Source organism: Pezoporus wallicus, unplaced genomic scaffold (genome assembly GCF_028554395.1).
Source record: "Pezoporus wallicus isolate ANWC-B61680 ecotype Strahan unplaced genomic scaffold, APGP_CSIRO_Pwel_v1 contig_448, whole genome shotgun sequence".
Lineage (NCBI taxonomy): Eukaryota > Metazoa > Chordata > Aves > Psittaciformes > Psittacidae > Pezoporus > Pezoporus wallicus.
In genome coordinates this window covers 31,538-55,702 of record NW_026636279.1, presented here as the reverse complement: position 1 = coordinate 55,702, position 24,165 = coordinate 31,538, and the positions used below count along the sequence as shown (strand labels likewise).

Here is a 24,165-nt window from a genome sequence, read left to right as displayed (position 1 = left end):
TCGTGTTTACCATAACACACACAGGCAGAGAGTTTGTTTTGGGTTTGTTTTTTTTCTGGTGCTTTAAGAGGGGAAAACACATTTCTCCCTCTCTGTCTAAACACTATTGATCTATGCCGGGGAGCCGCATGGAGAGGGAAGGGCGTGGAGAAACTGAAATTTCATTTCTGACAACTTGTTTCTGTTGTTTTTACTTTTTTTGGACAGCGAGAAGCGGGGCGCAGCGGCCTGGGGCGATGCGGTCAATAGCTCCCCACCCAGCCGTGGCCGAGGGTGCTCACCGCGCGCACCAGCGCGGCACCGGAGACACCTCACCGGGAGGGCTCCCCGCTACGTGAGGTCACCAGGTTCCGGTTCTGGGCGGTGTCCCCGGGCCGCGGCCGGGCTCGGGCTGCAGGCAGGGAGGTGCCGGGGCGGGGGGGGCCGGAGCGCGGCAGCGATGGCGCGGGAGGGCTGCGGTGAGGACACGGGCAGCGCTGGGGCCGTGCTGCCATGGAGGGGGCGCTGGGCCGCTGCGCAGCGCTGCTCTGCCGCTGCAGGAGCCCCAGGCCCGGCGGTTGAAGAGCCAGTGCCACAGGGCGGTGGGGCTGCCCCAGGCCAGGCCGGGCAGCGCATCGAAGAACCCCGCTGGGACCGAGGGTCGTCGGGGCAGCAGGCAGGGCCTGAACCGTGCTGTGTCCTTCCCGCAGCGAGAGAGTGGCCAAAGTGTGGCACATCCAAGGAGGCTCCTGCACCTCCGGGCCAGCCCGAGAGTCCCAGCGAAAGGCTGCCGACACCGGAGGGGGCAACGTCAGAGCTGAGCAGCTCCATCCGCCAGCTTCACCAGGAGACAGAGACCCAGGTGAGCGGTGCCAACCCCACTCCCACTCCAGGTGCTGGTTGTGGGTCCCCGGGCTGCTGGCTGGTGGTGCAGGAGGCCCTGGCCAGCGCTCACGCCTGCCAGCAGACGGCTCCTCCCCAGGGCTCGGGGATGTCCGCTCCTGCTGCAGCTGCACTGGTCCCACTGCCGCGATTTCCCACAGCAGCCACAGCTCCTGCTGGCATCACTGCAGTGCCAGCAGGGTCAGGGGTTGGCTTCGTGAGCCCAAGAGGACTTTAGAGCACACACAGGGTGGTACTGCCTGGGGTGGGGGGGGGTCTGCACCCACCAGTTACCAACATACCCCAGTGCTGCTCTCTGGGCTGCCAGCAGCCTCATCCAGCCCTGGTGCGTGCCAGGAGCTGGAGGAGGGTCTGGCTGGAGCAGTGAGCAAGAGCAGTGCTGCTCATGCTGTGTCCTAGGGCCAAAGGCAAGCGTTGGTGCCAGAGCCATGGCAAGGGCAGCCCCAGGCATGCCAGGACACACCGGAGCTGGAGCCAGCCTCCATACGGGCACTGCAGCTGTACGTGGACTTCTGCAGGGGCATGAATCACGAGCTGCTGGTGCAGCTGCAGCACCAGGAGAGCACAGCAGAGCAGCAGCAGCAGCAGTTTGCCTTTCTGAGGCAGCAGTGCCAGGCGGTGATGGGCAAGGTACTGCTGGAGGGTGCCACAGGCCAGGCTGCAGGAGTCCCCCACCCTTGGCCATGTTCTTACATCTTGGGCAAGGCACCATGCCTGCCCAGCAGCCTGCCTGTGGGAACTGCTGGTGATCAGTGCTCAGGGACGGGCAGGATATATCCTGCCAGCCACATGTGGGACAAGGAGTTAGCACCTCACCCTGTATGGAGCACCCTAGACATGGGCCAGGCATGGCTGGCATGGCCCAGTAAACCCAGCTGAGCACAGCTGGAAGACTGCAGCTCCTAAGGGCCCCACTGACACTCTGGGCACCATCCAAGGGCTGGGCACCCACAGGTCAGTGATGCACCTCTCCCCAGGAACAGAAGGATGAGGCAGTGCAGACAGAGGTCACCTTTGACGTGGCTGCCCATGGCCATGCGGACAGCAGCTACAACATCCTGGAGAAGCACACACTGCTTCTCGAGCAGGTCAGTTCTGGCACACTGGACCAGACAGGGGCCAGCACACAGCATACAGCAGTGCTGCTCACATAGGCAATGGTAGATGCAGAAATGAGGCACTGCAGGCAGAAGAGAGCAGCTAAGAAGTGCTGGTACTGACACAGAACACAGCTGGGGTGTGCGGCTGAGCCAGGCAGTGCTGAGGAAGGTGGGTGGGTGAGGATGGGGCATCCAAGGCCTCTGGGCTGGAACATGTGAAGGCTGCAGCAGTCTTGGGCTGCCACAGTCTTGGTGGCTCCAGCCAGAGCTGCAGCCCATGCATGCCCCAGTGGCAGAGAGCAGCAGCAAGGAGACATTTGGCACCCATAAAGGCCAGCATACATGTGGCTGGAGGATGAGGCACAAAAGGACCCCAGGAGGCAGCAGGCATCAGTTACTGCATGTTCACACACTGCAACACTCTGTCCATCCTGGTGTTAACAATGGGGAATGGCAAGACCCTGTGGTCACCAGAGGCTCCCTGTGCTTTTGGGTCATCACCAGTTGCAGAGTTAAGGGGCAGACAGGGTTTGCCTCTGCAGTCCTGGGAGGGAGGATGGGCAGCCCCTGAGCCTGGGGGGAAGCAGCCAGGGGGGCACAGGAGCCACGAGTGCCCCAGAACCACAGCGGCGGCTCCTCCCTGGGACAGGGGGAGGCAGTGCCAGCCGCGCTGTCTCAAGCAGCCGAATTAGGCACTGCCAGCCTGGACTCCCCGCAGCGCACAGGGGAGCAGCCGTGCCGGTGCCTGGGGGAGGACCCACAGCAAGATGAGGGCTGCGAGGTGGCAGCCGTGCTGCAGGAGAAAGCGGCCAGCAGCAGAGCAGAGCCGGCTCAGAGCAGGTGAGCCCCACACAGCCGGAGCACAGCAGGGCTCTCCCTGTGACTGCTCCATCAGAGGCGGGCAGCCGGGCGCTGCAGCAGCTCAGGCTGTGCCTGTGCCCACAGGGAGCTGGCAGAGCAGCTCAAGGCAGAGCTGAGCCAGTGGCAGTGGAAGCATCAGGTGACCCTCGAGCAGGCACTGCAACACATGCATGCTGCGGCCCATGCTGCAGAGGAGCTGCAGAGGAACCAGAAACAGCTCCAAACCCTGAGGGAGCAGGTAGGGAGCAGGCAGGACCTGCTGTGGGGTCCCTCCGTCAGCCTGGGCCCGGTCTCTTCTGCCCCTGTGGGTAACCTAGGGCCCACCCAGTGCCAGCAGCAGGCTGCCACACCATGAGAGCTGCAAGGGGAGCTGCGCTGTCAGTAGGATGGGAAAGAACAGCTCTAGCAAGAGCTGCTGCAGGCAAAGGAGTGGAAGAGCACTCTCGAGAGTTAATAAAGCCCTGTACCAAAGCCTATGCTGCAGGAGTGCACAGTGAGCTGGGATCAGCAGCAGGAGAGAGGGCACAGACCTCACTCGAGCACAGCAATGCTGCATTCCCTGATGCATTGCCTTCTCTCAGCTGAGGACACAGGAGGAGCAGAGCCAGGGCCTGCAGCATCACCTGGCTCGGCTGCAGGAAGAGCTGGGAGCCACCCACGCCCGGGAGCAGCAAAACCTGCAGCAGCTGAGTGAAGCCAAGGAGACCATCCAAGTCCTGCACCAAGAAGTGGCCTCCAACAGAAAGCACATGGCAGAGCTGCTGCAGCAGGTGAGGGCAGGGACAGGGCAGCCCTTGGTGCAGAGCTCACTCTGCCCCTGGGCAGCACTGCCCCTGGGTAGCCCAGCCTGCCATGGCCTGGCCAGCACCCTCTGCCCCGTGATTCTGCACACAGGTGAGGGACATGACCACCCTGCAGGCAGAGCTGGCCCAGGCCCAGCAAGAGAAAGCCAAGCAGGAGGAGAACATTGCAGCCTATGTGACGCAGAAGCAGCAGCTCCACTGGGAGCTGAGGAAGCTGCAGGGGTCCCAGGAGCAGTGTAAGCAAGAGGTAAACATGTCCTGGGCCTTCCCACAGGGCACCAGGAGTCTGTGCTCAGCCTGTGTCCCTCTCACTGCTTCTCTGTGCCACCAACAGGCCCATTCCCTCCAGGAGACGCTATGTGAGCTGAGGAGCCGAGCCCAATACTGGCAAGAGCTATATAAGGACAGCGCCCAAACTCTGGCTATGCGAGAAGAGGAACTAGTTGTTTGCAAGGTGGAGCTGGCTTTCCTCAAGGAAGAGCTCAGCAAGGCCATGGAGCAGATGCAGGTTAGAAAGAGGCAGCACCACAGCCCAAGACAGGAGCACAGGATGGGCCCCCTAGTACCAGGGAATGACAAACATCCTGGTCCACAGGCAGGGGAGGGGTGGAAAGGAAAGGACAGGGGACAGCATTCTGCTGCTCCCAGCTGCCAAGGGAGGAAGCTGAGGGTCTGACAGCAGCAAAGCACACCACCTTCTCCTTAAAGTACCCCTCCTCACTCAGCTGCGAGAAGGAAGCACCTCTGCATTAAGCTACCATGTTAGAACAACAGGGCAGTAGTGCTGAGGTTAACAGTGGTGCTCCAGAGCAGGTCTCCTGAGGCACCACCCTCTCCTCAGCCCAGCTCGCTGGTCCAGCACAGCCTGGGTTCTCCAACTGCCTTCAGCCCTTAGCGCATGGAGGCTGGGAAGAGCAGTCACAGGCACTGCAAGCACACATGGCACTGTGGTCACTCTTTCCAGGTGAAACCCCTGCACTCTGCCCAAGCTCTGCCATGCTCCAACAGTGGCAGACTGCAAAAGGAAACAGAGCTGCTGCTGGTCAACATCAGCCAGTGTGTGAAGGAGCCAACGTGAGTGAGAAGCCTTACTAGAACACAGGGGCAGGTGGCTGCCGCCTTCTCACACCGAGTCGCTCAGCTCATACCTTGTTTTCAGGCATTCAAATGAGAAACTAAGGCACAAGATCCAGTGGGAAATCAAGCAGACTGCAGAGCTGCTAGGTGAAAAGGAGGAGTAAGTTTTGAACACAGGAGTGGAGCTGAGCTAGCCCAAACAGCAGTTACTGCTGCTGGCAGGAATGTATGGGACACATGGACAACTGCTGGACTAGTCAAGCTCCTGAAACACCAGCAGATCAGGGTTGTCTTTGCATCATTGCATCCCCTCATTTCCTCTCCCTTTCCTCCAGGCATGTTCAAGACACACTGCGGGAAGAAGACACGTACCTCATGGTTGGAACAGATGAGCAGCAGCACAAGTGTGAGCAGCTGAAGGTGAGAATTCCTGGCACAGCCTGGCTTGAAACAGGGTTGGCCCTGTGGGCTTTTGTGGGCAAGGGCAGCTGAGCACAGGCTGTGGCAGAACTGCCTTTGCAGTAGTATGGGCCAGGGCGCCTTTGCCCTCTAGGTCAGTGTAACACTGTGCCTTGTGTCCTATAGGGCAACAACTTCACATTACCAGCCCCCCACAATTCTGCAGGGCTGTTTCCACCCCCCTCTTGCCCACGGGACAGGAAACAGTGCAAAACAAAGCAAGGACTAGACAACTTTTAAACAAATAAAAGTCTTTTCTCTTCTGTAGCAAAATCAGTGCCAAGCACTACATCCTTTCTGGGCCACAAGCTGTAGAGTGCCTCAGAGAGTACAGTGATCAGAGGAGGGGCTGGGCACACATCTAAGACTCAGCTTCTCCTGAAAGTCTTTAAGCTTCAAAACAATGGGCACTGCTGCCTTAGAGGCCAAAGCGTGCTGGGGTGCGTCGTGGTGTCAGGGGCTCGCCCTGCTCCTTCCGCCCAGGGGTGTAGATTTTAGTAGATCTGCCAGGAGAGAACAAGGGTGATTAGCGGAATACGTAACTTTTCCCTGCACCACAGCACCCATGAGAAAGTTGGCGTGCTCCATGCAGCTCACTACTCCTGCTCCTCAGCAGGCATCCCACGGCCAGGCAGAGCCAGCACCTACCTGGCACTGCCCAGAGGGTTGCGGCGCTCCTGCTCCTCCCGGCGGGCACGCAGCTGCTCCTCAGCCAGTGCCATCTCCTCCTCCATGGCAGACACTTCCTCCTTGGCACGGCGGCGGTTCTCCTGGAGCAGGGCAGGGGAGGTCAGGGAGAGGCAGAGCGGGCCAGCAGCCGACTCGCTGCAAGCCCACAGGCCTGCTCCCTCCACGTCAGAGAGCACACACCGTGCTGTAGAGCAGGTATGCAGTGGGCCTGCTGTCTGCCAGCTCATCCTGCACAGGAAACTCACCTGACGTGACTTGCCAGCATGCTTGATACTGTAGAACATGGGGCCCAGCTCTGCCAGCCACTCTCCATCCACAGCGGTGACACACTGCATGTATTCCTGCAGGGACAGAGGAAAGGTCAGAGTAGCAGGATGGCACTTGCAGACTGGGCACCATTTCCAGAGCCATGGCAGCTCCCCCCCTCCCCCACTTGCTGATGGCACTTTTCATGCTGGGCTACACCCCTTCCAGATCATTCCTGCCAGCCTCAGAAGCTGCTACGGGCTGGACTTGGTGAGACTGCAAAGTTCAAACATGTCCCACACAGGTCAGGGAAAAAAAGGAACAAACAGGACTCTGCAGATGACATAGACATGCCTGGTTGGTATAGATGGGAAATGCTGATAACCACCCCTCCAACAACTCCTAGTATCACGGCAAAGCCCTCCCACCTCCCTCATCATGACAGCACTCATCAGCCTTTCGGCCAGCCCTCAGCTCAAGCTCACCTTGGTGGTCATGACCAGCTCATGGTACACAATGTAGTCTGGTGTGTAGCCCATGCCAAACAGAGAGCTTGTGGGGTGCAGGTGGCAAGGCATGCCCGTACGGATGTTCACATACTCCCCAATGCCCTGCAAAGAGGAGTATCGTCAGTGCCCCAGCTCCCAGACAGGGCTTTTCAGCCTCAGACCAGCAGAGACAACTCTCACCTTAAGCTTTGCAGCTTGATGGAAATACGCAGCACAGATGCACTTCCTGACAACATCCCAGTCAGTACCACAGGATGCCAGGCTCATCCGCTGCTGCACCATGATGTCCTTGAGCTGGGCACGCACCTCCCGCACCTGCAGGGGTGTGTGACAGTCAGACCCCTCTCCTGTGTAATGCTCCCACCCACAGCCTCATTGCCACAGCCTCACCTTCCGCATGGCCTTGGCATGGATGAAGTGCTGGTTGCACCACAATGTGGAATAGCTGTTGTTCTTCCACTGCAGGTAAACATTCAGGTAAGTCAAGTGATCACTCTCGGGAACAGCAAATTTTTCCCGCACTTGGTCACTCTCCTCCTCTCGGCCCTGAAGGGTGAGAAAAGAACACAGGTTAGTCAAAGACCAGGCTGGACAAGGCCTTGGGTGATATGATTTAGCGAAAGGTGTCCCTGCCCATGGCAGGGGGGTTGGAACAGGATGATCTTAAGGTCCTTTCCAACCCTAACGATTCTATGATTCTAAATATCAGCGGAAAGCCCCAGACTGCTGAAGGAGCAAACAAGTACCTTAGGCCGATAAAAGATGGCAGGTACAGACAACATGGAGACAATAAGCAAGATCTCGGAGCTGCAACCCATGTCACAGGAGACAATGAGCATTTTGGAGAGTGCAGGATCCAGTGGAAACTCCACCATGAGACGTCCCGTTGAGGTCAGACCACCTATAGGAACAGCACAGGGGTCAGCAGCTGGGCAGGTCCCACTCCCACAGGGTGACAGCTTGCCCCAGCAGCCAAAGTACCAGTGTTATCCAGGGCTCCCAGGATCCACAGCTGATACATGGAGTTAAGCATGTTGTCCTCAGGGGGCGGATCCATGAAGTGGAACTGCAGCAGGTCCTGCACACCCAGGGACTTGAGCAAAAGCACCACATTGGCAAGGTTGGTGCGCTGGATCTCAGGCACTGTGGTTGTCAGCAGCTCATTCTTGTAGGCACTCTGGGTGTAGAGCCTGGAAAACAGATGACAAGAGCATGTTCCTCACATTCAGGCCATGGTGTCCACTACTGACTCACCCACCGCTGCCCCCCCCAGCCAGCAGGACATCAGAGAGGAACTTCTACCCTGGCCAACATGTGGCCTCCCCAGCGCTTAAGGGTACCCGTGCTGCAGCACAGTGCACACCCTTCACAAGCACAGTAATTCCCTGGGCACAGACCAGCCTCAAAGCAATGCATTGAGAAAGCTGCTTGGCTTGGCTGTTACCCTCACAGGATCAAGGGCAGAACAGCCACAAGTGAAAACAGGCAAGGGAAGAAACTGGAGCATGGCCTTTCCTCTGCAGAGGCACTGGGTCCAAAAGACAAGGGCTCAAGACCTGCCTACTGCTCTCATACCTCCAGAAGTTCAAGACAACAAACAGCTCCAGTGAGAAAAAAGTATGTATAACCTGATGCCAAGCTGCAGATAGGACAGGAACAGGAACACCATTATGTGCCTACCTGAAGCAGTGGCCTGGGCCCGTTCGGCCAGCTCGGCCTGCCCTCTGGTTGGCGTTGGCTTGACTGATGGGGTAGATCTGCAGTGCATCCATGCCTATACGGGGGTTGAAAACCTGCAGGACATAAGCAGAACAGAGTGAAGAAAGAGGAAGGCTGGGTCACTACCCAGTCACAGAACCCCCTCAGACCAAACCCAGAGATGACAGACATAAATAGTACAGGAAATCATGGCTTACCTTCAACTTGCAGTAGCCAGAGTCAATCACAAACATGATGCCGTCCACTGTTAGTGAGGTCTCTGCAATGTTGGTGGCAACAATGCACTTCCTGACCCCATCTGGAGCCTGCAAGCATACTGCACGTTAGTCACAAAAGGCACGCCTGCACCTCTCACTACCTGTCTTCCCTGTACTAGTGTCTCCTACCCCCACCCCTACCACAAAGAACACATCAGCACCTTCTGGAAAATCTTGGCCTGCAAGTCCGATGGCAGCTGTGAATAGATAGGCAGAACAGCGAGCGCAGGCGCCTTCTCCAGCTCTTCGAGGTGCTCAATGATTTGCTCTGAGGTCACCTAGGCACAAGAGCGGTGTAACCATAAGATGGGGTGTAATCATAAACAACAAGGGGGTAGGATAGTGCCTACCCTTCCAGCTCACCTCTATGTCCTCCTGGCCAGGCATGAAGATGAGGATGTCTCCAGGAGCACCAGACAAATGGACCTGCAGGGCTTGTTTCACTGCAGCTTCCACATAATCCTCTTGTGGGGTCTGAAAGGCACACCCAGATTTCAGACATCAGTATGTGACCTGCCCAACCCTTCGTGCAAGACTGCATCACAGCCCAGCTTCTCCTCCTCTATCCTTTGACCACCACAGAGTGCTGTACACCCGAGAATCAACCCCCTTCTGTCACAACAGAACTTTCCCCTGCAACATTGACCATACCTTGCTGAAAAGAATATCAACAGGGAAGGTGCGCCCAGGAATGTGGAAAATGGGAACGTTTCCAAAGAAGGAGGCAAACTTATCCGCATCCATGGTGGCTGAGGTAACAACAAGCTTCAGATCTGAACGTCGGGCCACCACCTACAAAGCGGATGAAAGGAACAGTAAGAAAAGGGCCCTTGGGCATGGCTGCAGGATGCTTCTATTGTTACTGAGACAACAGCACAGGACAGAGCTTCTGTACTCTAGAGTCACTGGCTGTTAATGCCAGGGAACACAGATGCAGTTAAGCTTATTTAACTGCTCTGTGCAGTTAAGTAAGACCAACCTTGGTCCAGGAAGCCTTAAGCCAGCAAAGATCTCTGTACCTAGTGACAGCTAGCCAGCAAGCTTCTGGCAGCACTTCTGGCATTAGGGGAGATTTAACAGCTAATTAAAACTAAGGGTTAGAACCACAGGCTAGGATGGTGGAGCAGCAATGCAGAGATGTGGCAGAGCTGCTTCCTTCTCCCAGACCTGGTAGAGAAGGCCCATCCCTGTCAGTACTTTGCGTTAAGACCAGCTCATGTCCTCTGTGCTGCTGTTGTCCTGTCCAGGCTCACATACCTCCCGAAGCAAGCCAAAGAGCACGTCAGTATTGAGCGAGCGCTCATGTGCCTCATCCATGATGATAGCACTGTAGTTGTCCAGGTCAGCCTCTCGCAGGGACTCACGAAGAAGAATCCCATCTGTCATGTATTTGATCAACGTGTTCTCGGACGTGCAGTCCTCAAAGCGGATGGCGTAGCCCACCTGGGAGGGTAGAGATACAAGTTGGTCTCTGAACAGTCCCATGCACTCACTGTCCTCAGCCCACAGCCCTGCACCCACTGCCAGGCTCACCTCCTCCCCAAGCCGCACGCCCATCTCCTCACTGACCCGCTTGGCAACGGACATGGCTGCCACCCTGCGGGGCTGCGTGCAGCCAATCATGCCGTAGTCGGTGTACCCATCCTCATGCAGGTACTGTGTCAGCTGTGTCGTCTTCCCGCTCCCCGTCTCCCCCACCACAATCACAATGCTGTTGTCTCTAAAGAAGAAAGGGAAAAAGTATTTCTTTACACACCATGAAGGGCTTTTGCACTCACAGCCCTGGTTGGTCACCCATGCATCACCCCCCTCAGACGGAAGAACTGCCACCAAGGCAGCGGGGTTTGTTTCCTGAGGGTGCAGCATCCAAACAGGCCATGTAGCTGGGAGAATTTCTCACTTGGGTTTCTGAGATATAGGTCAATGCCCTGGGAATGCTCTCTGACCAGCTCCCTAGCAGCCATACCTGAGGATGGAGAGCAGCTCCTGCTGCACAGCAAAGATGGGCAGATACTGTCTCTGCTCCAGGATTGATTTCTTCTTGGCAAACTCGCTGCTGGCTTCATTTTTTTCTTTCATGTGTTCAGCAAACTTCTGCTCAGTCCTGAGGAAACACCAGAAGTCCACACACTTTGTTAAGCAAATGGACCCCATATAGACCCCATTACTGACTGAGCAGGAGTAATTAAAAGCAAGCTCATACTTGTAATCCACTTTGCCATCTTCTGTCACCATCTCATCCTTCTCGTCTTCTTTCTTGATCCCCATAATGTCTCCCAGTTTTGTGCCTGCCAGCTCCCAGTGCTTATGCTGAGCCTGGAAGGAGAGAGAGCACCATAACTGCCACAGCAAGCCCTGACAAATCATTCTTCTCCAATCCTATTCATAAGACTAGGAAAGCATGTTAGCCCCACAGTTCTAGTGCTAGAACACAGAACACATACCCCATTCCTATACCAAGTCTCCCTCTTCCAAGTGAGCCAAAGCAGAGCTCTTTAGACACTGGTCTGGATACAGAGAGTATCCAGACAGATATGCTGGATAAACAATATCCCAGGTCACAAAAATATAAACTCCTTATTATCACTTGCTGCCAAAGCCTATACTCTGCAAAGTCCAAACAAAGGCTGTAAAGCACTATATAACATATACAGGGCAGTAGTAAGTCAAAAAAAAGGTCACAGCATACCCTCTTACGCTCCTTTTGCTCCCTGTGCTTTCGCACCAACTGGCTGCCTTTCCGGGCTATGATGGCCAAATCTGAGGTGGCGTCCTTGACAGGGATGACTGGCTCCGGCTAGAGGAAAGAGGTACTGTTTCAGCATGAAGAGCTCACACTTCTGGGGCTCCCTGCCACCAGTCTGCAGCCACAGTTTTTACCTGCTTGGTGAAGACAATCCTTCCATCTAGGAAAGGGGGCACCAGGTTGTGCACCAACAAATGCACTTTAGCTGAGTTATCCTCCTCAAAATCGTCATCAATTTCAATCCGATGGACCACACCGCTGGTCAGCATCCGATTTGTCTCCCAGCGCTCGTTATCCTAAGGGAAACAGCATGTTAGAAAGAATACAAAAGCCTCACAGAAAGCCCAAAAGATCACACCAGAGCTTAGGGGTCTGGGACCCACACTGACAATAGGATGAAACTGATGCTTCCAGCCTAGGAAGCCTGAAACCAAGCACTTAGGGAAGAATCAATAACTGGAAGCAGCAGGGTACAGGAAACGCAGTCTTGACCCGATGAAGCACATGCTCAACAAGGCTGTCTCCAAGGAAATGCAGGAGAGGCATTTTCCACAAGGCCCCTGCCATACTCAGAACACACCAGGAAGCCAGGACATAATCCTGCTTGTGCTAAGGGCAGCAACCCCCACCATCACTGGGCCAACAGCAGACAACCCGTGCGATGTAACTCACACCCCAGAACAGCAAGAGCATAGCCCTTCACATTCCTGTTGCCCTGCGCACTGTGAACCACTGCAGTTACTCTGTGCAGCAGGTACAGGGTTGCACTGTCCAGGGGAGCTTAGCAATAGCTTCCCTGTGAGCCTGGGCCAGGACACACACCGTGCTTCCCCACCTCGCAGCAGAGGCTTAGCTTTGCAGCCACCAACCAGATCTACGGAGGGACAGCAAACCCCACTCGTTCACAACAGCCCTTACCTCGTTGATCTGCCGCCGCTGCGCTGAGATGCGCGTCTGCCTCTGCTTGTGCAAATGCTGCTCCCGCTTCTTCACGTACTCGTCGGAGGAACAGGCCAAGGGGTTGTGAAACTCGTCGTAGCCCTCATCCATCATATACCAGTCCCGGTCAGCTTGCTGGGAGGGGAGAGGCGCTGCCATGAGCTCCCTCGGCCCCGGAAGCCACCAGGGCCGGGCCGGGCGCTGCCGCTGCTCCCGATGTGGCCGCCGGGGGGAGCCCGCCCGCCGCCCGCACTGCTGCCTGCCCGCCCCGAGACCCGCGGCTCTCACCCGCTGATCGTCCTCCCACTGCTGCCGCTCCTCCTCCGTCTCGAAGGCGATGCCCTCCTCCCCGTCTGTGCGCCGGCCTGGAGGGGCGAGCAGGTCAGTGCGGCCCCAGTCCGGGCGCGCAGGGGGAAACCCTACAGCACCCAACCTGGTGCTTCCCGGGAGAAGGGAATTTCCACAGTGCTTTCCCAGGTAGCTCAACCCTGGCTCCTCACCTCTCCCTCTGGACAGCCGTGGTGTAGACCCGAGGTGTCTCCGGTCATCAGCCCACTCGTTGTATTTGTACGATGGTGTGGGCAATGGTGTCTTATCTGAGTACCTGCTCCTCACAGACCTGGAAAACAGCACAAGGGAGGAACTGGTGTCAACAGCCAGGCACAACCCTCACATACACCCTCCCCTTTCTGCAACTAACAGCTCAGCCCCAGGCACTCATACCTGTCCCGGTCTCTCCGGTCCGTGTCCCGCTGTGATGATGGCCGGTGGCTGCGCTCCGAGTCTCGGGAGGAAGGCATGGGCGAGGGAGATTCCCACTGTGAGCGGCGAGCACTGCTGGAGCCAGTGTCATCCTCCTCCCAGCCAGAGCGAGACGGCGTGGCTGCATCTAGCAGAGAAGATGGGGTTTGGCACCTGATGTTCAGTGACCTCCTAATGACCAGGAGCCACTGTACACCTAGCAAGGAGCACGGAGAGAGGGTACCCATCTGCCCCTATCTAAAACATAGGACTGGGCCAGAATTCCAAGGAAAATTGCCAAGTGACCACATTTCTTTCACACAGACCCAGAACAGACCCCACTGCACAGAGATCAGCCAGATGTCCACACACATGGCTGGCAGATTGCTCCTGGGCCCAGGTCAGGCTAGGAGTTTTAGGTTTACCCTAACCACAAATGTTAAAAGATACAGGCTTTTTGACCCACACTTGTCGTGACAAAAGCAGCAGAAAATATTAACAACAAAAAGAACAAACCCCTTCCTGTTTGGTCTCACATAAGAATTCTGCTGGGTCCCACTCCTACCTTTGGGCCGATGCCTGGGACTCTCTGGTTCACTCCTCCTGCTGCTGCGCTCTGATGAGCTGTCCCTGTCTGACCTGCTGCTGTGACGACTTCTGTCCCGTTCCTCTGCAAAAGGAAAGTGAGATCATGGGGTAAGTGCACAAGCAGGCTTCCCAGATCTGCTGCAGAAACCACCATGAACATTAGCTAAGGACTGCAAACAGGCTGAGGGATGAGCCCAAGCCCTAAGCAGTAAGAGGCACAAAGGCCTTTGGGACAATTACCACGGTGCCGTTTGCGATCATGGTCCCGGTCCCTACTGCGTTCCTTCTTCTGCTGTTTCTCCTCCTTGGAGGAGGCAAAGACACCATGTGCCCGACGGTCCCTTTCACGCTGCCGGTTGCGTTCCCAAAACTCCTCACTGACGCCCCCCGTGTAGGAAGGTGATTCCACATGGGTAGAACGGTAATGCCTGCAAAGACAGAGCAGAGAACAAAAGCTCAAGAGTGCTGAGGAATAGTTGGCCTTCAACTTGACTCACAGAACTCTACTTCTAACCTCTGCCGTAGCAGAAGCTTACAGCTGAAAGTGCTCTCTCTATCCTTTGCTAACAGCACACCGCGTCTCTGATGCTCTCACATGCAATTCTGAACAGGCCGCAGCCTCCAGGCTGGTGATTGCAGGCCTGACAGCACTTACCCTTAACACCCCAGGCAGGGCAGCAGCGAAGAGCCTTGCCCAGAGTTCCTCAAACCTAGAGGTGCCCCCGGTCCCACCCGAGGAAATTCGCCGCCCCGCCGGTCACCGGCGCAGTCCCGCACACCCTGACGGTGCTCACGCTCATTCCCCCACGGGGATCCGGCAGCCGCGGAGGACCTGGTGGCACCGAACACCCGCCCGTCCCCGCAGACCTACCTGTGAACGCCGTGGCTGCTCCGGGTGCCCTCGTCGCTGTCCTCCTCGGCGTTGCCCGCCTCGCCGCGGCTCTCTTCCCGGTCCTCCCCGTGCGAGGCGACCCGGGACCGCTTCCTGCTCACCTCCTCCTCCCCTCGCTCCCGCCGCTTCTGGGCCGCCAGCACATCCAGGCCCAGCAAGGAACCCCGTGGTGCCGGCGCCTTGAAGACGTGCAGCTCGGCGGCGGCGCTGCGCTGCCGCAGAACCAGCCCGCCGGCCTCGCCGTCCGGGGTGGTCCCCGCCAGGCGGTGCAGAGACCCCTCGGCCATCGCCATCGCCGCCGATGAGCGGGCGAGAGGGGTAAGCACTGGAGCTCTGCCTCTGTCTGCGTCTGCCCCTGTCTCTGTCTGCGTCTGCCCCTGTCCCTGCCCCTGTCGCTGCCCCTGTCCCTGCCCCTGCCCCTGTCCCTGTCCCTGCCCCGTCCCCGCCCCTACCCTACCCCTGCCCCTACCCCGTCCCCGCCCCTACCCTACCCCTGCCCCTACCCCGTCCCCGCCCCTACCCTACCCCTGCCCCTACCCTACCCTAACCCTGTCCCTATCCCCACCCCCGCCCCTACCTCTGCTCCCGCCCCCACCTCTCCCCCCACCCCCACCCCCGCCCCTACCTCTGCCCCCGCCCCCACCACTGCCCCTGCCCCTGCCCCCGCCTCTGCCCCTGCCCCTGCCCCGCTTGCGGTTGCCTCAGCGCCGTTCCGCCAGCTCCCCCGGCGCCGAAATGGCCGCCCCACAGTGCTCCGCGGGAAGAGCCGCTCTAGCCGCGCGCACCACAGACACAGGGCCCAGAGCCTATAGGAGCGGCAGCCACCATAGAGTGCAGCGCCGCTGGACAAGACGCGCTACCTGTCCCTCGGCGGACTTCCGGGGCGAGGGAACAGCGCGGGGTCATGTGGCTCCGGGGCACTTCCGGGTGCGAGCGGCCGGGGCTTCCCGTGCCCAGCGCTGAGCACGGGGCCGGAGGTGCGGCCTGGTAACGTTACGTTCTGAGTCACGCTAGTTTTTATGGCTTTGTAACGGAAAGGAACGGCGGTGCTTGAAGGTCGTTCGCATAGCTTTGTGTGCTTAGGACCGTAGTTAAAAAAGCGTAAGGAAAGCAGAACAGAAAAACGGGAGCTGGGGATGGGGAGCGTCTGGGACTTGCAGATGTCCAGGGTGAGCACAGTAAAAGTGATGAAGAGAAGGACAGGGTGATGGCTGTGTTTGTGGTGTTAATGAAGACATTGAGCTCGTGTAAACATCTGCTGGGGAGTATCCGGGCCTAGCAGATGTCCAGGATGGGAGCAGTTAAACTAACTGCTAAGTAGAAGGACGAGATAATTGCTGTGTCTGTGGTGTTAATTAAGCGGGTGATTCAAAGACTGCCAGAAGTGATGATTGTTGACAGAAGTAAACGACCCTCAGAGACCACCACCACATTTTTGTATACATGCCGGAAACTTTCCGGAAAATGATATAATTCGTGTGTAGCCTCATGAATATGCATGTATGCCGAGTGACTGTATAAGGCCGGCTTGTGTAGCAATGTGGTGACACGCGTTAGGAGGAGCTCTCCCCCGTGTCTCCCGGCGCCGCAATAAAGAATACCTGCTTGTCAGCTTGGAACTCTGTTCGAGAGTTTGTTCCTGGAGTTTTCTCTGAATCGGGCCTCACCAGTGCCCAGTGCAAGGGCACAACCCTGCCCTGGCCCTGCTGCCACACTGGTGCTGATACAGCCCAGGATGCTGGTGGCTGCCTGGGCACAAGCTGCCCAAGCTCAGCTCCATCAATCAGCACCCCCAGCTCCTTTCCCATGAGCAGTTTCCAGCCACTCTTCCCAACCACCCACAGACCCCCACCAGTCTCTGGGGTTCTCACAGACACCCACGCAGGACAGGGGGGGAAGGAACCCCACAGACACCCCACACACAGGGGGAAGGGGAGAACCCCACAGAGCCTGATGCAGCCCCTGCAGACAAGCTCCCCCCAGGCACCACCACAGGGGAGCACTGCACAGATCCCACAGGCACCATCCCACCAAGGGCATGCACACACTGTGTGCAGACAGATACACAGACAGAGATTGCTTGTGGTGGGTGCAGGGCAGCTTTATTCGTGCACGGCCCTCCCTCAGCTGGCTGCCACCGTGTCCTTGATCCAGGCCAGGACACGCTGCACATCCACATATACGCCATACTTGGAGGCCCTGCAGGTCTTGTCATAGCTGAGGATGCCAGCTGCATACCATGTGTCATCATCGGGGTCCTGCACGGCGAAGGCACCACCAGCATCCCCATAGCACGTGTCTTCCTGCAGCTCACTCATGCCCACACAGAAGGTGTCATTGGTGAGGAGGGGCTGCACCCAAGAGGATGCATTCCGTGCCCCATAGTACTGCCGGCACTTCTCCCCCTCTGCCACTGGCAGCATCACATACTTCAGCATGCTGGAAAAGGCAAAGGTGGCACCACGGCCCCAGCCTGAGACATAACCCACACGCCCTGGCTGCACATAGTCCTTCTGTGGAAGGCAGATGGGCATTATCTCCTCTCCAAGGAACACCTTTTCCTTGAGCTTCAGCAGGGCCAGATCCACAGCCTCTGGGTAGCCGGGGTGCAGCACCACGTGCTCAATGGCCAGGGCAGGCTGCTCCCGGCCACCCAGGAAGAGCTGCAGTGTAGGGGCAATCTCCTCTGGCTTGGTGCTGTCGCTGTGGTTCAGGTACACGTTCCTGCCCGTGGTCAGCAGCCACTGGTCACTGATGAGTGTGGCCCCCACAGTGAGGTTGTGTCGTGTCACCAGCCGGCCCTGCCAGGGAAAGCTGCCCTTCCCAGCCAGCAGGCCCCCGATGATACGCTGCATCTGCCTTGGGGGGTTCTTTGGCTTCCCGCACACTGCATGGGGCAGAGCATGGCCCTGGTGAGCCCCTGAGGCTGGCAGGTGCCAGCAGCAGCCCCAGGGAGAGGCGCTGAAATTGTGAGCAGCCCCTGCATTCCCTTGGCTGCACAGGCAGACACTGTCAGCCTCCTGCCACCTTGCTTGCTGCAGCCCCTGCAGCTCTGCTCTCACCTGGCTCGCAGACAGGTGCTTCCTTGCCAGCTCCAAGGCTCACCCATGCTCGATTCTCATCACACTTGTATGTCCCTTTGGAGGGAAACCAGAGTCAGCACCTCTACTCTGCACAGGGGAAAGCCCCATAGCCAGGGAGGCACAAAGGTGCTTGTACCTCCCCAGGCTTGAGCGAGTAGGGGAGCTAATTGTAGCCCCAAGGAAGCCAGGGGGGACGGGACAGGACAGGACTGCATCATCCAGCACTGGGGCAGGGGCAGCTCTGTGCAGCACCTAGAACAGGGGACAAGCCCCATCCTTGGGTGCTATGCCCAGGCCCTGAGCCTCACCGTCACCAGCGCCACGCAGTTGATAGTACGGGTCACAGTGGTACTTGACAAGGTGCTCCACGTACCCATGCTCGATCTCCGGAGGCTTTACACAGCTCCACTCTGCAGGAAGTGGAGGCTCAGCTGGCTGGGAGGAACAGCCCAGGACAGAGCCCTCATCTCCAGCAGGTCCCCCCCAGTCCCGTCTCCCTGCCCCACCTGCCCCACACCTGCCCCACTGCCCATGCCTCTGTCTGTGCCCCTGAGCTCCCACCCATGCCCTGTAAGGTACCGGAGGCAGCTGCAGTCTCCAGCACAGTCCAGGCCAGGCCAGCAACCAGCAGCACTGCAGGTCTGCAGGGAAAAAGGGACACGCTCATCAGAGGACTCCTACCCCTGCTCCCAGCCTGGGCTCCACCACGACCAGTGCCGCAGCCAGGCCCATGCTCTGTTCCAGAGGCTCTGGGCACCAGACACAGGCTGGAGAAGTCACCTGGGTCAGACCCGAGCCCTGCTGCTGTGGAGGATGAGGCTGCAGTGCTGAGACCTGGAGCACCTCCAACCCCACTCCGGTCCCACCGCAGCCCCCAGCAGGGCCAGGTCCTCAGGACAAGCCGGGCAGACAGTGCATTGCTCACCCCATGCTCATGGCTCCCTCTCCTCCCGCAGGCTGGTGCTGTCCCGGGCTCCCTCTTCACGCCTTTTATTGCCACCTCCCTCTCCCTGGGGCAGCCCCCGCTCCAGACCTCTTGACCCGCACTGCCTGCAGCCAGCACCTTTCCCAGCAAGGAAGAGCACAAATCCAGCTGGCTCGGGGCCAGCCTGGAGCAGGTCCTGGAGCTGGCCAGGCCCCCGAGCAGCCCCATGCCAAGACATTCTGGGATCCTGCAGCTACGAACATGCAGGAAGGGATCTGACCGCAGCCCCGGGTGCCCTGGCACCGTGACACCGACTGAGGCTTGCAGGAAGCAGAGCCAGCCCCGCAGAGCTGCCCCACGCCATTGACTTGCGCACATGCCAGCCCCGCAGAGCACCGGCACCCACCCACGGCTGGCAGGTGATGGGCACAGGGCCCGAGCCCCATCCACCCTGTGCCTGGCTCTGCCCAAACACCCAGCACCCTTCCTGCCAGCCCTCACGTCGGGGTATACTCTGCACCCCACCACCTCTCACATCGGGGTACACCCTGCTGCCCCACAGTGCCCTGTGCAGCCCCAGCCGGGCTGGCCGAGGATGCAGCATCTCCGTTCCGCGGCAGGGCCCAAGGCACCGCGCCCGGGCCAACCTCTTCCCGCAAGCACCCGCCCCTTCCCGCACGCCCGCGGTCAGAGCCCCTCGGGGCACTGGTTTGTCCTGACGGGAACTGGTGCAGCGGCCGCTGGACAGAGCCCAGCTGGAAGCGGCCGCAGCGGCGCGGAGCAGCACAGGGCAGCCGGCGCCGGGCGCGGGGTCTGCTTCCAGCAGCGCAGCCAAGGGCAGCGAGCGGGGGCCGCGCACCCGCTGTCACCACTGAAGCTGGGCCTGCCGGGATCTCACCAGCACCCTCCTGTCCTCCAGCCCTCCGGGGCATCTGTCTGGTCCCACACTTCAGCAAAGGCCTTCCCACCCTGTGCAAGCCTCCTCCCCTCCCACGGGGTGCCTGTGCCACAAACCACGCAGGGCTGGACAGCTCTGGCCCAGCACCAGTCACACTCGTGCAGCCACACTTGAAACACACAAAGCTGGAATCCAGCACATGATGCATCAGGGCTCTGATCCATGAACCGCACCAGCACTCAGGAAGGCGCTGTTGCACTTGGCAGCAGGCTTAGAGCAGCAATAAGCAGAACACCTCGGACATGAAGGAGCAGAGGGCTGCAGGAGCAGGAGGGAGGCAGCCCTGATGTGAGCTTGGGGCCATAGAGAACAGGGTCAGCACTCCTGCTCCTCCTGTAAACAAGGCTGGTGAAGAGCTGTGTTGCAATCCCGCTCTGCAGGGCGGGCTGTGGGGCGGAAGAGAGAACACTGTGTCCAGGTCAAGCTGTGTTGCTCAAGAAAACCTGGAGGACTACAGGGAGTCCAGGGTAAAGACGCAGCCAACACCGGAGGCTCCAAAGGCAAAGCAGACTCCAGAGGCACGAACAAACAGAGCCTTTTCATAACAACCAACAGGGCATAACCACAGCTCTCTCCAAACACCTATGTACTGTCAGCAAAGGGAGGAAACGCCACCTAGCACCTCCCAGGACCCAGCCTCAGGCAGAGCTCTCTACGAAGGAAGCCCTGGTGAGTTTTGTGCAGATCCATCCCAGAGCCGGGCTAGCACATGGCTTCTGCCACAGGAAAAACATGCTCTGACAAGGAACAGCAGAGCTAAGCCCTCTGGACTGCATCCCTCTGACCCCAGCGGATCCCCGAATCACACACAAGACCAGGGGAGTCAAACATTTATTGATGCTCAGGCAGGACCAAGGTCTGCATCAGTACCACATCTGGAGAAGGGAGGGGGGCAGATCCTGCTGTGCTGCTGTGGTGCAGGACCAGGCACCAGCAAGGGCAGGGGCTGTGGGTCCCAGGCAGGAGGACACTCCATACACTGTATGGCCCACAGCTGTGGCAGTAACACAAGGGAAGGCAAACCCTCCGTGGGAAGTGCTGCAGCAGGAGCTGGACAGAGGACAGCCCACAGTGCACAGCGCTGCCCCTTGGGGGCCTTTCTCGCCAGCCAGCAGAGCCTTACCCCATGCTGCTTTGTGCTGGGGAGCCCAAACACAGGAGAGCCAAAATACAGCCCTGGGCAGCAGCACCAGCAGGAGGTCCCTTCCCCTGCTCCCCATCAGCACTGACCCTTCCCAAAGGCTGGGACCGGAGCTTCAGCTTAGCCCCAGCCTGCCCAGCGCTGGAAACATCAGACATATCCCTGCTTGTGCAGAGCTCCTCCAGCATGACCTTGGTTCTGCAGCATGTCAGGACTGGTGATCAGCTCCAACTGCCTCCATGACGTTCTTGAAGCCCTGCTCCCTACAAGGGACAGCGTGTGCCCACAGGCCGGCCTGGCACCGTGCCTCGGCCCAGCAGTACTGTGCCCGAGCACTGGCATATGGCTGCCTGGAGCTGCCCTGGGGCTCCATGGGGACGTGTCTGGCCCTCACTCACCTCAGCAGCTCCTCCAGCTCCTGCTTCACTGCCTGCACCACTGGTGGCCCGTGGTACACGAGTGCTGTGTACATCTGCACAAGCGAGGCTCCAGCACGGATCTTCTCCAGGGCATCCTGCCCGCTGCTCACACCACCCACCCCGATGATGGGCACCTGGCCTGTGGCAGATACGGGGTCAGGACAGCACAAACGACACTGGCCCAGGCCCCCAGGCCCCTGCCCCTACCTCGGGTGAGGGAGTACATGTCCCTGATGGTCTGTGTGGAGAGCTCCCGCAGGGGCTTCCCACTGAGGCCACCAGGCTCCGAGCGCTGCCGGCTCTGGAGGCTGCTGGGACGGCTCACCGTGGTGTTGCTGACAATCAGCCCATCCACACCGAGCTGAGGGGGGGGCAGCAGCATGAGGTCCACGAGCAACCCCCGCTCTCACCCCCCAGTCGCCAGGCCAGCACCCCTTAGGGACATGCACCAGCAACGTGCCCCGGGACAAAGCAGCCACCTCCCCCTGCCTCTGGGTGGCACAGAGAGGCCCTCATAAACTCAGAGCTACAAAGGGCACTGTCCCTACAGCAGCCAGAGTGCTGCAGGTCTGCGTGTCCCTTCGGAGGTGACTTGCCAGGAGCACAGTGGTCCTGCGATCACGCTGCAGGACACAGCACCCCAGCTCCTTGCCAGCCTCCCGCTCCCCCCTCCTCACCTCGCAGACAACGCTGGCAATGTCCTGCTTGTCCTGAGTGCTGAGGTCAGGGGCAATCTTCACCAGCACAGCTGGCTTGCGTGCGCAGGGCAATGCGTCCCGTGCTGCCAGTACCTGCAGGGCAGCGCATGAGCCACAGAGCAACATGTGCTGGGGACATGTGTGCACCCACTGCCAGCAGCAGCACGGGACGGGTCCTGCTCTCCTCATGTGCTGCCAGGGCACGCGACCTGCACAGGCCCACAGCGAGTCCCAGTGCCGTGGGGCAGGGAGGCAAAGCGGAGGGCAGTACCACACTGCTTATGTGCTCCTTGATGGAGTACAGTACCCCAGTGAGCCCTGTGCCAGCAGCTGACCAGGGGACATCTTGGTGGCTCTGCCCACCTCTCCAGGGTGCCACCATGCTCCTTCCTGTGCTGGCAAACCCGGCCGGAGCAGAGCAGGCACTACCAGATGCACCCACTGGTGCAGCTGTGGTCTGGGCTGGCTGTGAGGGTCACCCACCTTGGTCAGCAGGTCCTGCAGCTCAGCCTTGCCCTGCAGATGCCGCAGGCCTGGCGTGTTTGGGCTGGACACGTTCACAACCAGATAGTCAGCCAAAGGGCCCAGTGTCCGGACCCCAGCCACATAGTCAGCTGCAGCATCAGTGGAGCTCTTGTTCTTGCCCAGGTTGATTCCAAGGGGCATCCCCACTGGAACACAGACATGGCTGAAGCATAGCAGCAGGACCACCCACCGCCCAGAGCACCTGACACAGGAGCCCCGGCAGCAGCTAAAATCAAGATGGGGATATGCAGACCATGTGTTTCATGGGGGTTTGCCTGGGAATGTCCTGCAAGCACAGGAGCATCACCACAGCTGCCCCAGTTAACACCTCCAGCACCGCAGCCTCCAGCCTGCACACACAGCAGAGACTGCTCTTGGAAACTGCCCAGCTCTGGCTGCTCTCAGCAGCAAACGTAGCCTCTGTTGCAGAGCAAATGCCTGGAGAAAGGTGCTGATCACAGTCCCAAAGAGAAGAGCTACAGCCCCAAGAGGGTTCCTGCTGTCCGAGTGCACCTTGGTCTGGCCAGGGCCCTCCCATGCTTGGACACTGGCTTTACACACTCTTCCTGGCCTACATGGAACCCATGGAGACAAAAAACTACATGGGAGACCCCAAACCCACCCTGCAGACTCCGAGAGCAAAGGCTGATAAGCTGCCTCACCACCAGTGAGCCGGAGCTGTGTGTCCTGGCGGGCCCGCAGCCTGCACTCCACTGCAGCGTGGCCATGGCTGTTGAACCCATACCTGCACCACAACAGGCAAGGTTCAGGGCTGTGCTGGGGCCACAAGACCCGAGCAGGACACAGGAGAAACAGGAAGAGACAGCTCAGCTCTGCTCAGCACATCCCACATAGGAGCCACCACAGCAGAGCCAGTACCACCCAAACAAACACCCAGCCCCGTGTGGGCAGCCCATGGGACCCTGCAGAGCTGCACCCTCGGGTCCCACCTGTTAATGACTGCCTCGTCCTCCACCAGCCGGAACACCCTGGGCCTGGGGTTCCCCTCCTGGGGCTGGGGCGTCACAGTCCCGACTTCCACAAAGCCGAAGCCCATCTTGTACAGCCCATCCACGGCCTCGCCGTGCTTGTCGAAGCCAGCCGCCAGGCCCACCGGGTTGCAGAACCGGTGCCCGAGCACTCGCACCTCCTGCAGGGGAGGGGCCGGGTCACACACGGTCAGCCGGGAACCAGACCCTCGTCCCGGCCCGTCCTCCGTTTCTTCTGCCCGGGGGACCTGCGCTCCGGCCGGGGCCATCTTCTGAGCCCGGGACCACGCCAGGAGCCCCGGCGTGCACCTCCGCGGACCTGCCCGCTCTCTCCGCCGTGCCCGCTGCCCCCCGCCCGTCACCCGCCCCGGTGTCCGCCCACCGCAGAGCCGCACCAGCGCTGGGCCGTCGGGACGGGCGGGAGGCAGCAGCCCCAGAGCGGCGACGCGTAGAGCCAGCCTGTGCCCCAGCAGCAGCCCGCAGCCGCCCAGCGCCGCCGCCAGCGCCCGCAGCCGCCCCTACGGGAGATGGTCAGCAGCGACATCGTCAGGACGGCGCCCGTCCCACAGCCCCCCCCGCCCCGGCCCCAAGGACCCCCACCCGGCCGCCCCGGCCCCGCCCCGCCCCGGCCCGGCCCCATTCCCCTACGTCCCCCGCCCATCCGTGGCCCGCCGGCAGCTCACACGCAGCGGCGCCGCCATCCCCCCGGCCCGACACGTGGAGGGTCACTTCCGCGACCCCGCCCCGGTGATTGGCTGAGGCCGGACCGTGCAGCCAATAGCGAAACGGCAGCGCTCGGGGCTAGAGGCGAAGGGGCGGAGCCCGGAGCGAGCCCGCCCTCACCCCGCCCCAGCCCGGGGCTCCCGTCCTCTCGTCCCCGGTCCCCGCAGCACCGGACACGACCGCTCCAGCCCCGGC

General features: G+C 59.6%; 4 protein-coding genes across 4 annotated transcripts; 1 reads left to right on the top strand and 3 right to left on the bottom strand.

Moving 5' to 3' along the window:
* Nucleotides 1–1,381: 1,381 nt before the first annotated feature.
* LOC130594191 (transcription factor sma-9-like) lies at nt 1,382–4,902 on the top strand. The gene is made up of 9 exons (XM_057399922.1): nt 1,382–1,512; nt 1,860–2,021; nt 2,632–2,822; nt 2,928–3,081; nt 3,425–3,613; nt 3,738–3,893; nt 3,981–4,100; nt 4,611–4,720; nt 4,806–4,902. Exons 1-9 carry the CDS (start codon nt 1,405–1,407, stop codon nt 4,885–4,887), a joined length of 1,272 nt encoding a protein of 423 aa, XP_057255905.1. The 5' UTR covers nt 1,382–1,404; the 3' UTR covers nt 4,888–4,902.
* A 511-nt stretch (nt 4,903–5,413) lies between these two features.
* On the bottom strand, nt 5,414–14,802 carry DHX38 (DEAH-box helicase 38). Its single transcript, XM_057399906.1, has 26 exons — nt 14,489–14,802; nt 13,858–14,045; nt 13,595–13,699; nt 13,012–13,177; nt 12,789–12,907; nt 12,577–12,653; nt 12,268–12,423; nt 11,484–11,645; nt 11,293–11,400; nt 10,807–10,919; nt 10,570–10,707; nt 10,137–10,323; nt 9,861–10,046; nt 9,255–9,395; nt 8,967–9,077; nt 8,765–8,881; nt 8,544–8,651; nt 8,308–8,420; nt 7,609–7,817; nt 7,374–7,528; nt 7,018–7,173; nt 6,808–6,942; nt 6,604–6,729; nt 6,118–6,213; nt 5,831–5,952; nt 5,414–5,685 (listed from the first exon to the last, which is right to left on the bottom strand). Exons 1-26 carry the CDS (start codon nt 14,800–14,802, stop codon nt 5,601–5,603), a joined length of 3,693 nt encoding a protein of 1,230 aa, XP_057255889.1. The 3' UTR covers nt 5,414–5,600.
* A 1,791-nt stretch (nt 14,803–16,593) lies between these two features.
* Nucleotides 16,594–18,552, bottom strand: LOC130594181 (haptoglobin-like). The gene is made up of 5 exons (XM_057399908.1): nt 18,518–18,552; nt 18,172–18,233; nt 17,901–18,002; nt 17,572–17,646; nt 16,594–17,396 (listed from the first exon to the last, which is right to left on the bottom strand). Exons 1-5 carry the CDS (start codon nt 18,526–18,528, stop codon nt 16,633–16,635), a joined length of 1,014 nt encoding a protein of 337 aa, XP_057255891.1. The 5' UTR covers nt 18,529–18,552; the 3' UTR covers nt 16,594–16,632.
* Nucleotides 18,553–20,321: 1,769 nt separating this feature from the next.
* Nucleotides 20,322–23,963, bottom strand: DHODH (dihydroorotate dehydrogenase (quinone)). Its single transcript, XM_057399905.1, has 8 exons — nt 23,931–23,963; nt 23,209–23,408; nt 22,921–23,003; nt 22,217–22,404; nt 21,713–21,826; nt 21,243–21,396; nt 21,015–21,174; nt 20,322–20,879 (listed from the first exon to the last, which is right to left on the bottom strand). Exons 1-8 carry the CDS (start codon nt 23,946–23,948, stop codon nt 20,825–20,827), a joined length of 972 nt encoding a protein of 323 aa, XP_057255888.1. The 5' UTR covers nt 23,949–23,963; the 3' UTR covers nt 20,322–20,824.
* Nucleotides 23,964–24,165: the final 202 nt, after the last annotated feature.

What these genes read in the sequence shown, in the direction of transcription:
- LOC130594191 (XM_057399922.1), top strand. Translation starts at nt 1,405, where the DNA reads ATGAATCACGAGCTGCTGGTGCAGCTGCAGCACCAGGAGAGCACAGCA. An exon ending in AGGAGCAGTGTAAGCAAGAG is followed by an intron (nt 3,894 to 3,980) that starts GTAAACATGTCC and finishes TGCCACCAACAG; the next exon opens with GCCCATTCCCTCCAGGAGAC. An exon ending in AGGAACTAGTTGTTTGCAAG is followed by an intron (nt 4,101 to 4,610) that starts GTGGAGCTGGCT and finishes CACTCTTTCCAG; the next exon opens with GTGAAACCCCTGCACTCTGC.
- DHX38 (XM_057399906.1), bottom strand. Translation starts at nt 14,802, where the DNA reads ATGGCGATGGCCGAGGGGTCTCTGCACCGCCTGGCGGGGACCACCCCG. An exon ending in CTGGCTACTGCAAGTTGAAG is followed by an intron (nt 8,421 to 8,543) that starts GTAAGCCATGAT and finishes TATGTCCTGCAG; the next exon opens with GTTTTCAACCCCCGTATAGG. An exon ending in AACCCTCTGGGCAGTGCCAG is followed by an intron (nt 5,686 to 5,830) that starts GTAGGTGCTGGC and finishes CTCTCCTGGCAG; the next exon opens with ATCTACTAAAATCTACACCC.
- LOC130594181 (XM_057399908.1), bottom strand. An exon ending in ACTGCGTGGCGCTGGTGACG is followed by an intron (nt 17,647 to 17,900) that starts GTGAGGCTCAGG and finishes TTCCCTCCAAAG; the next exon opens with GGACATACAAGTGTGATGAG. An exon ending in AGCACCTGTCTGCGAGCCAG is followed by an intron (nt 17,397 to 17,571) that starts GTGAGAGCAGAG and finishes TGCCCCATGCAG; the next exon opens with TGTGCGGGAAGCCAAAGAAC.
- DHODH (XM_057399905.1), bottom strand. An exon ending in ACAGCTCCGGCTCACTGGTG is followed by an intron (nt 22,405 to 22,920) that starts GTGAGGCAGCTT and finishes TCTGTGTTCCAG; the next exon opens with TGGGGATGCCCCTTGGAATC. An exon ending in TGCAGGACCTGCTGACCAAG is followed by an intron (nt 21,827 to 22,216) that starts GTGGGTGACCCT and finishes GCTGCCCTGCAG; the next exon opens with GTACTGGCAGCACGGGACGC.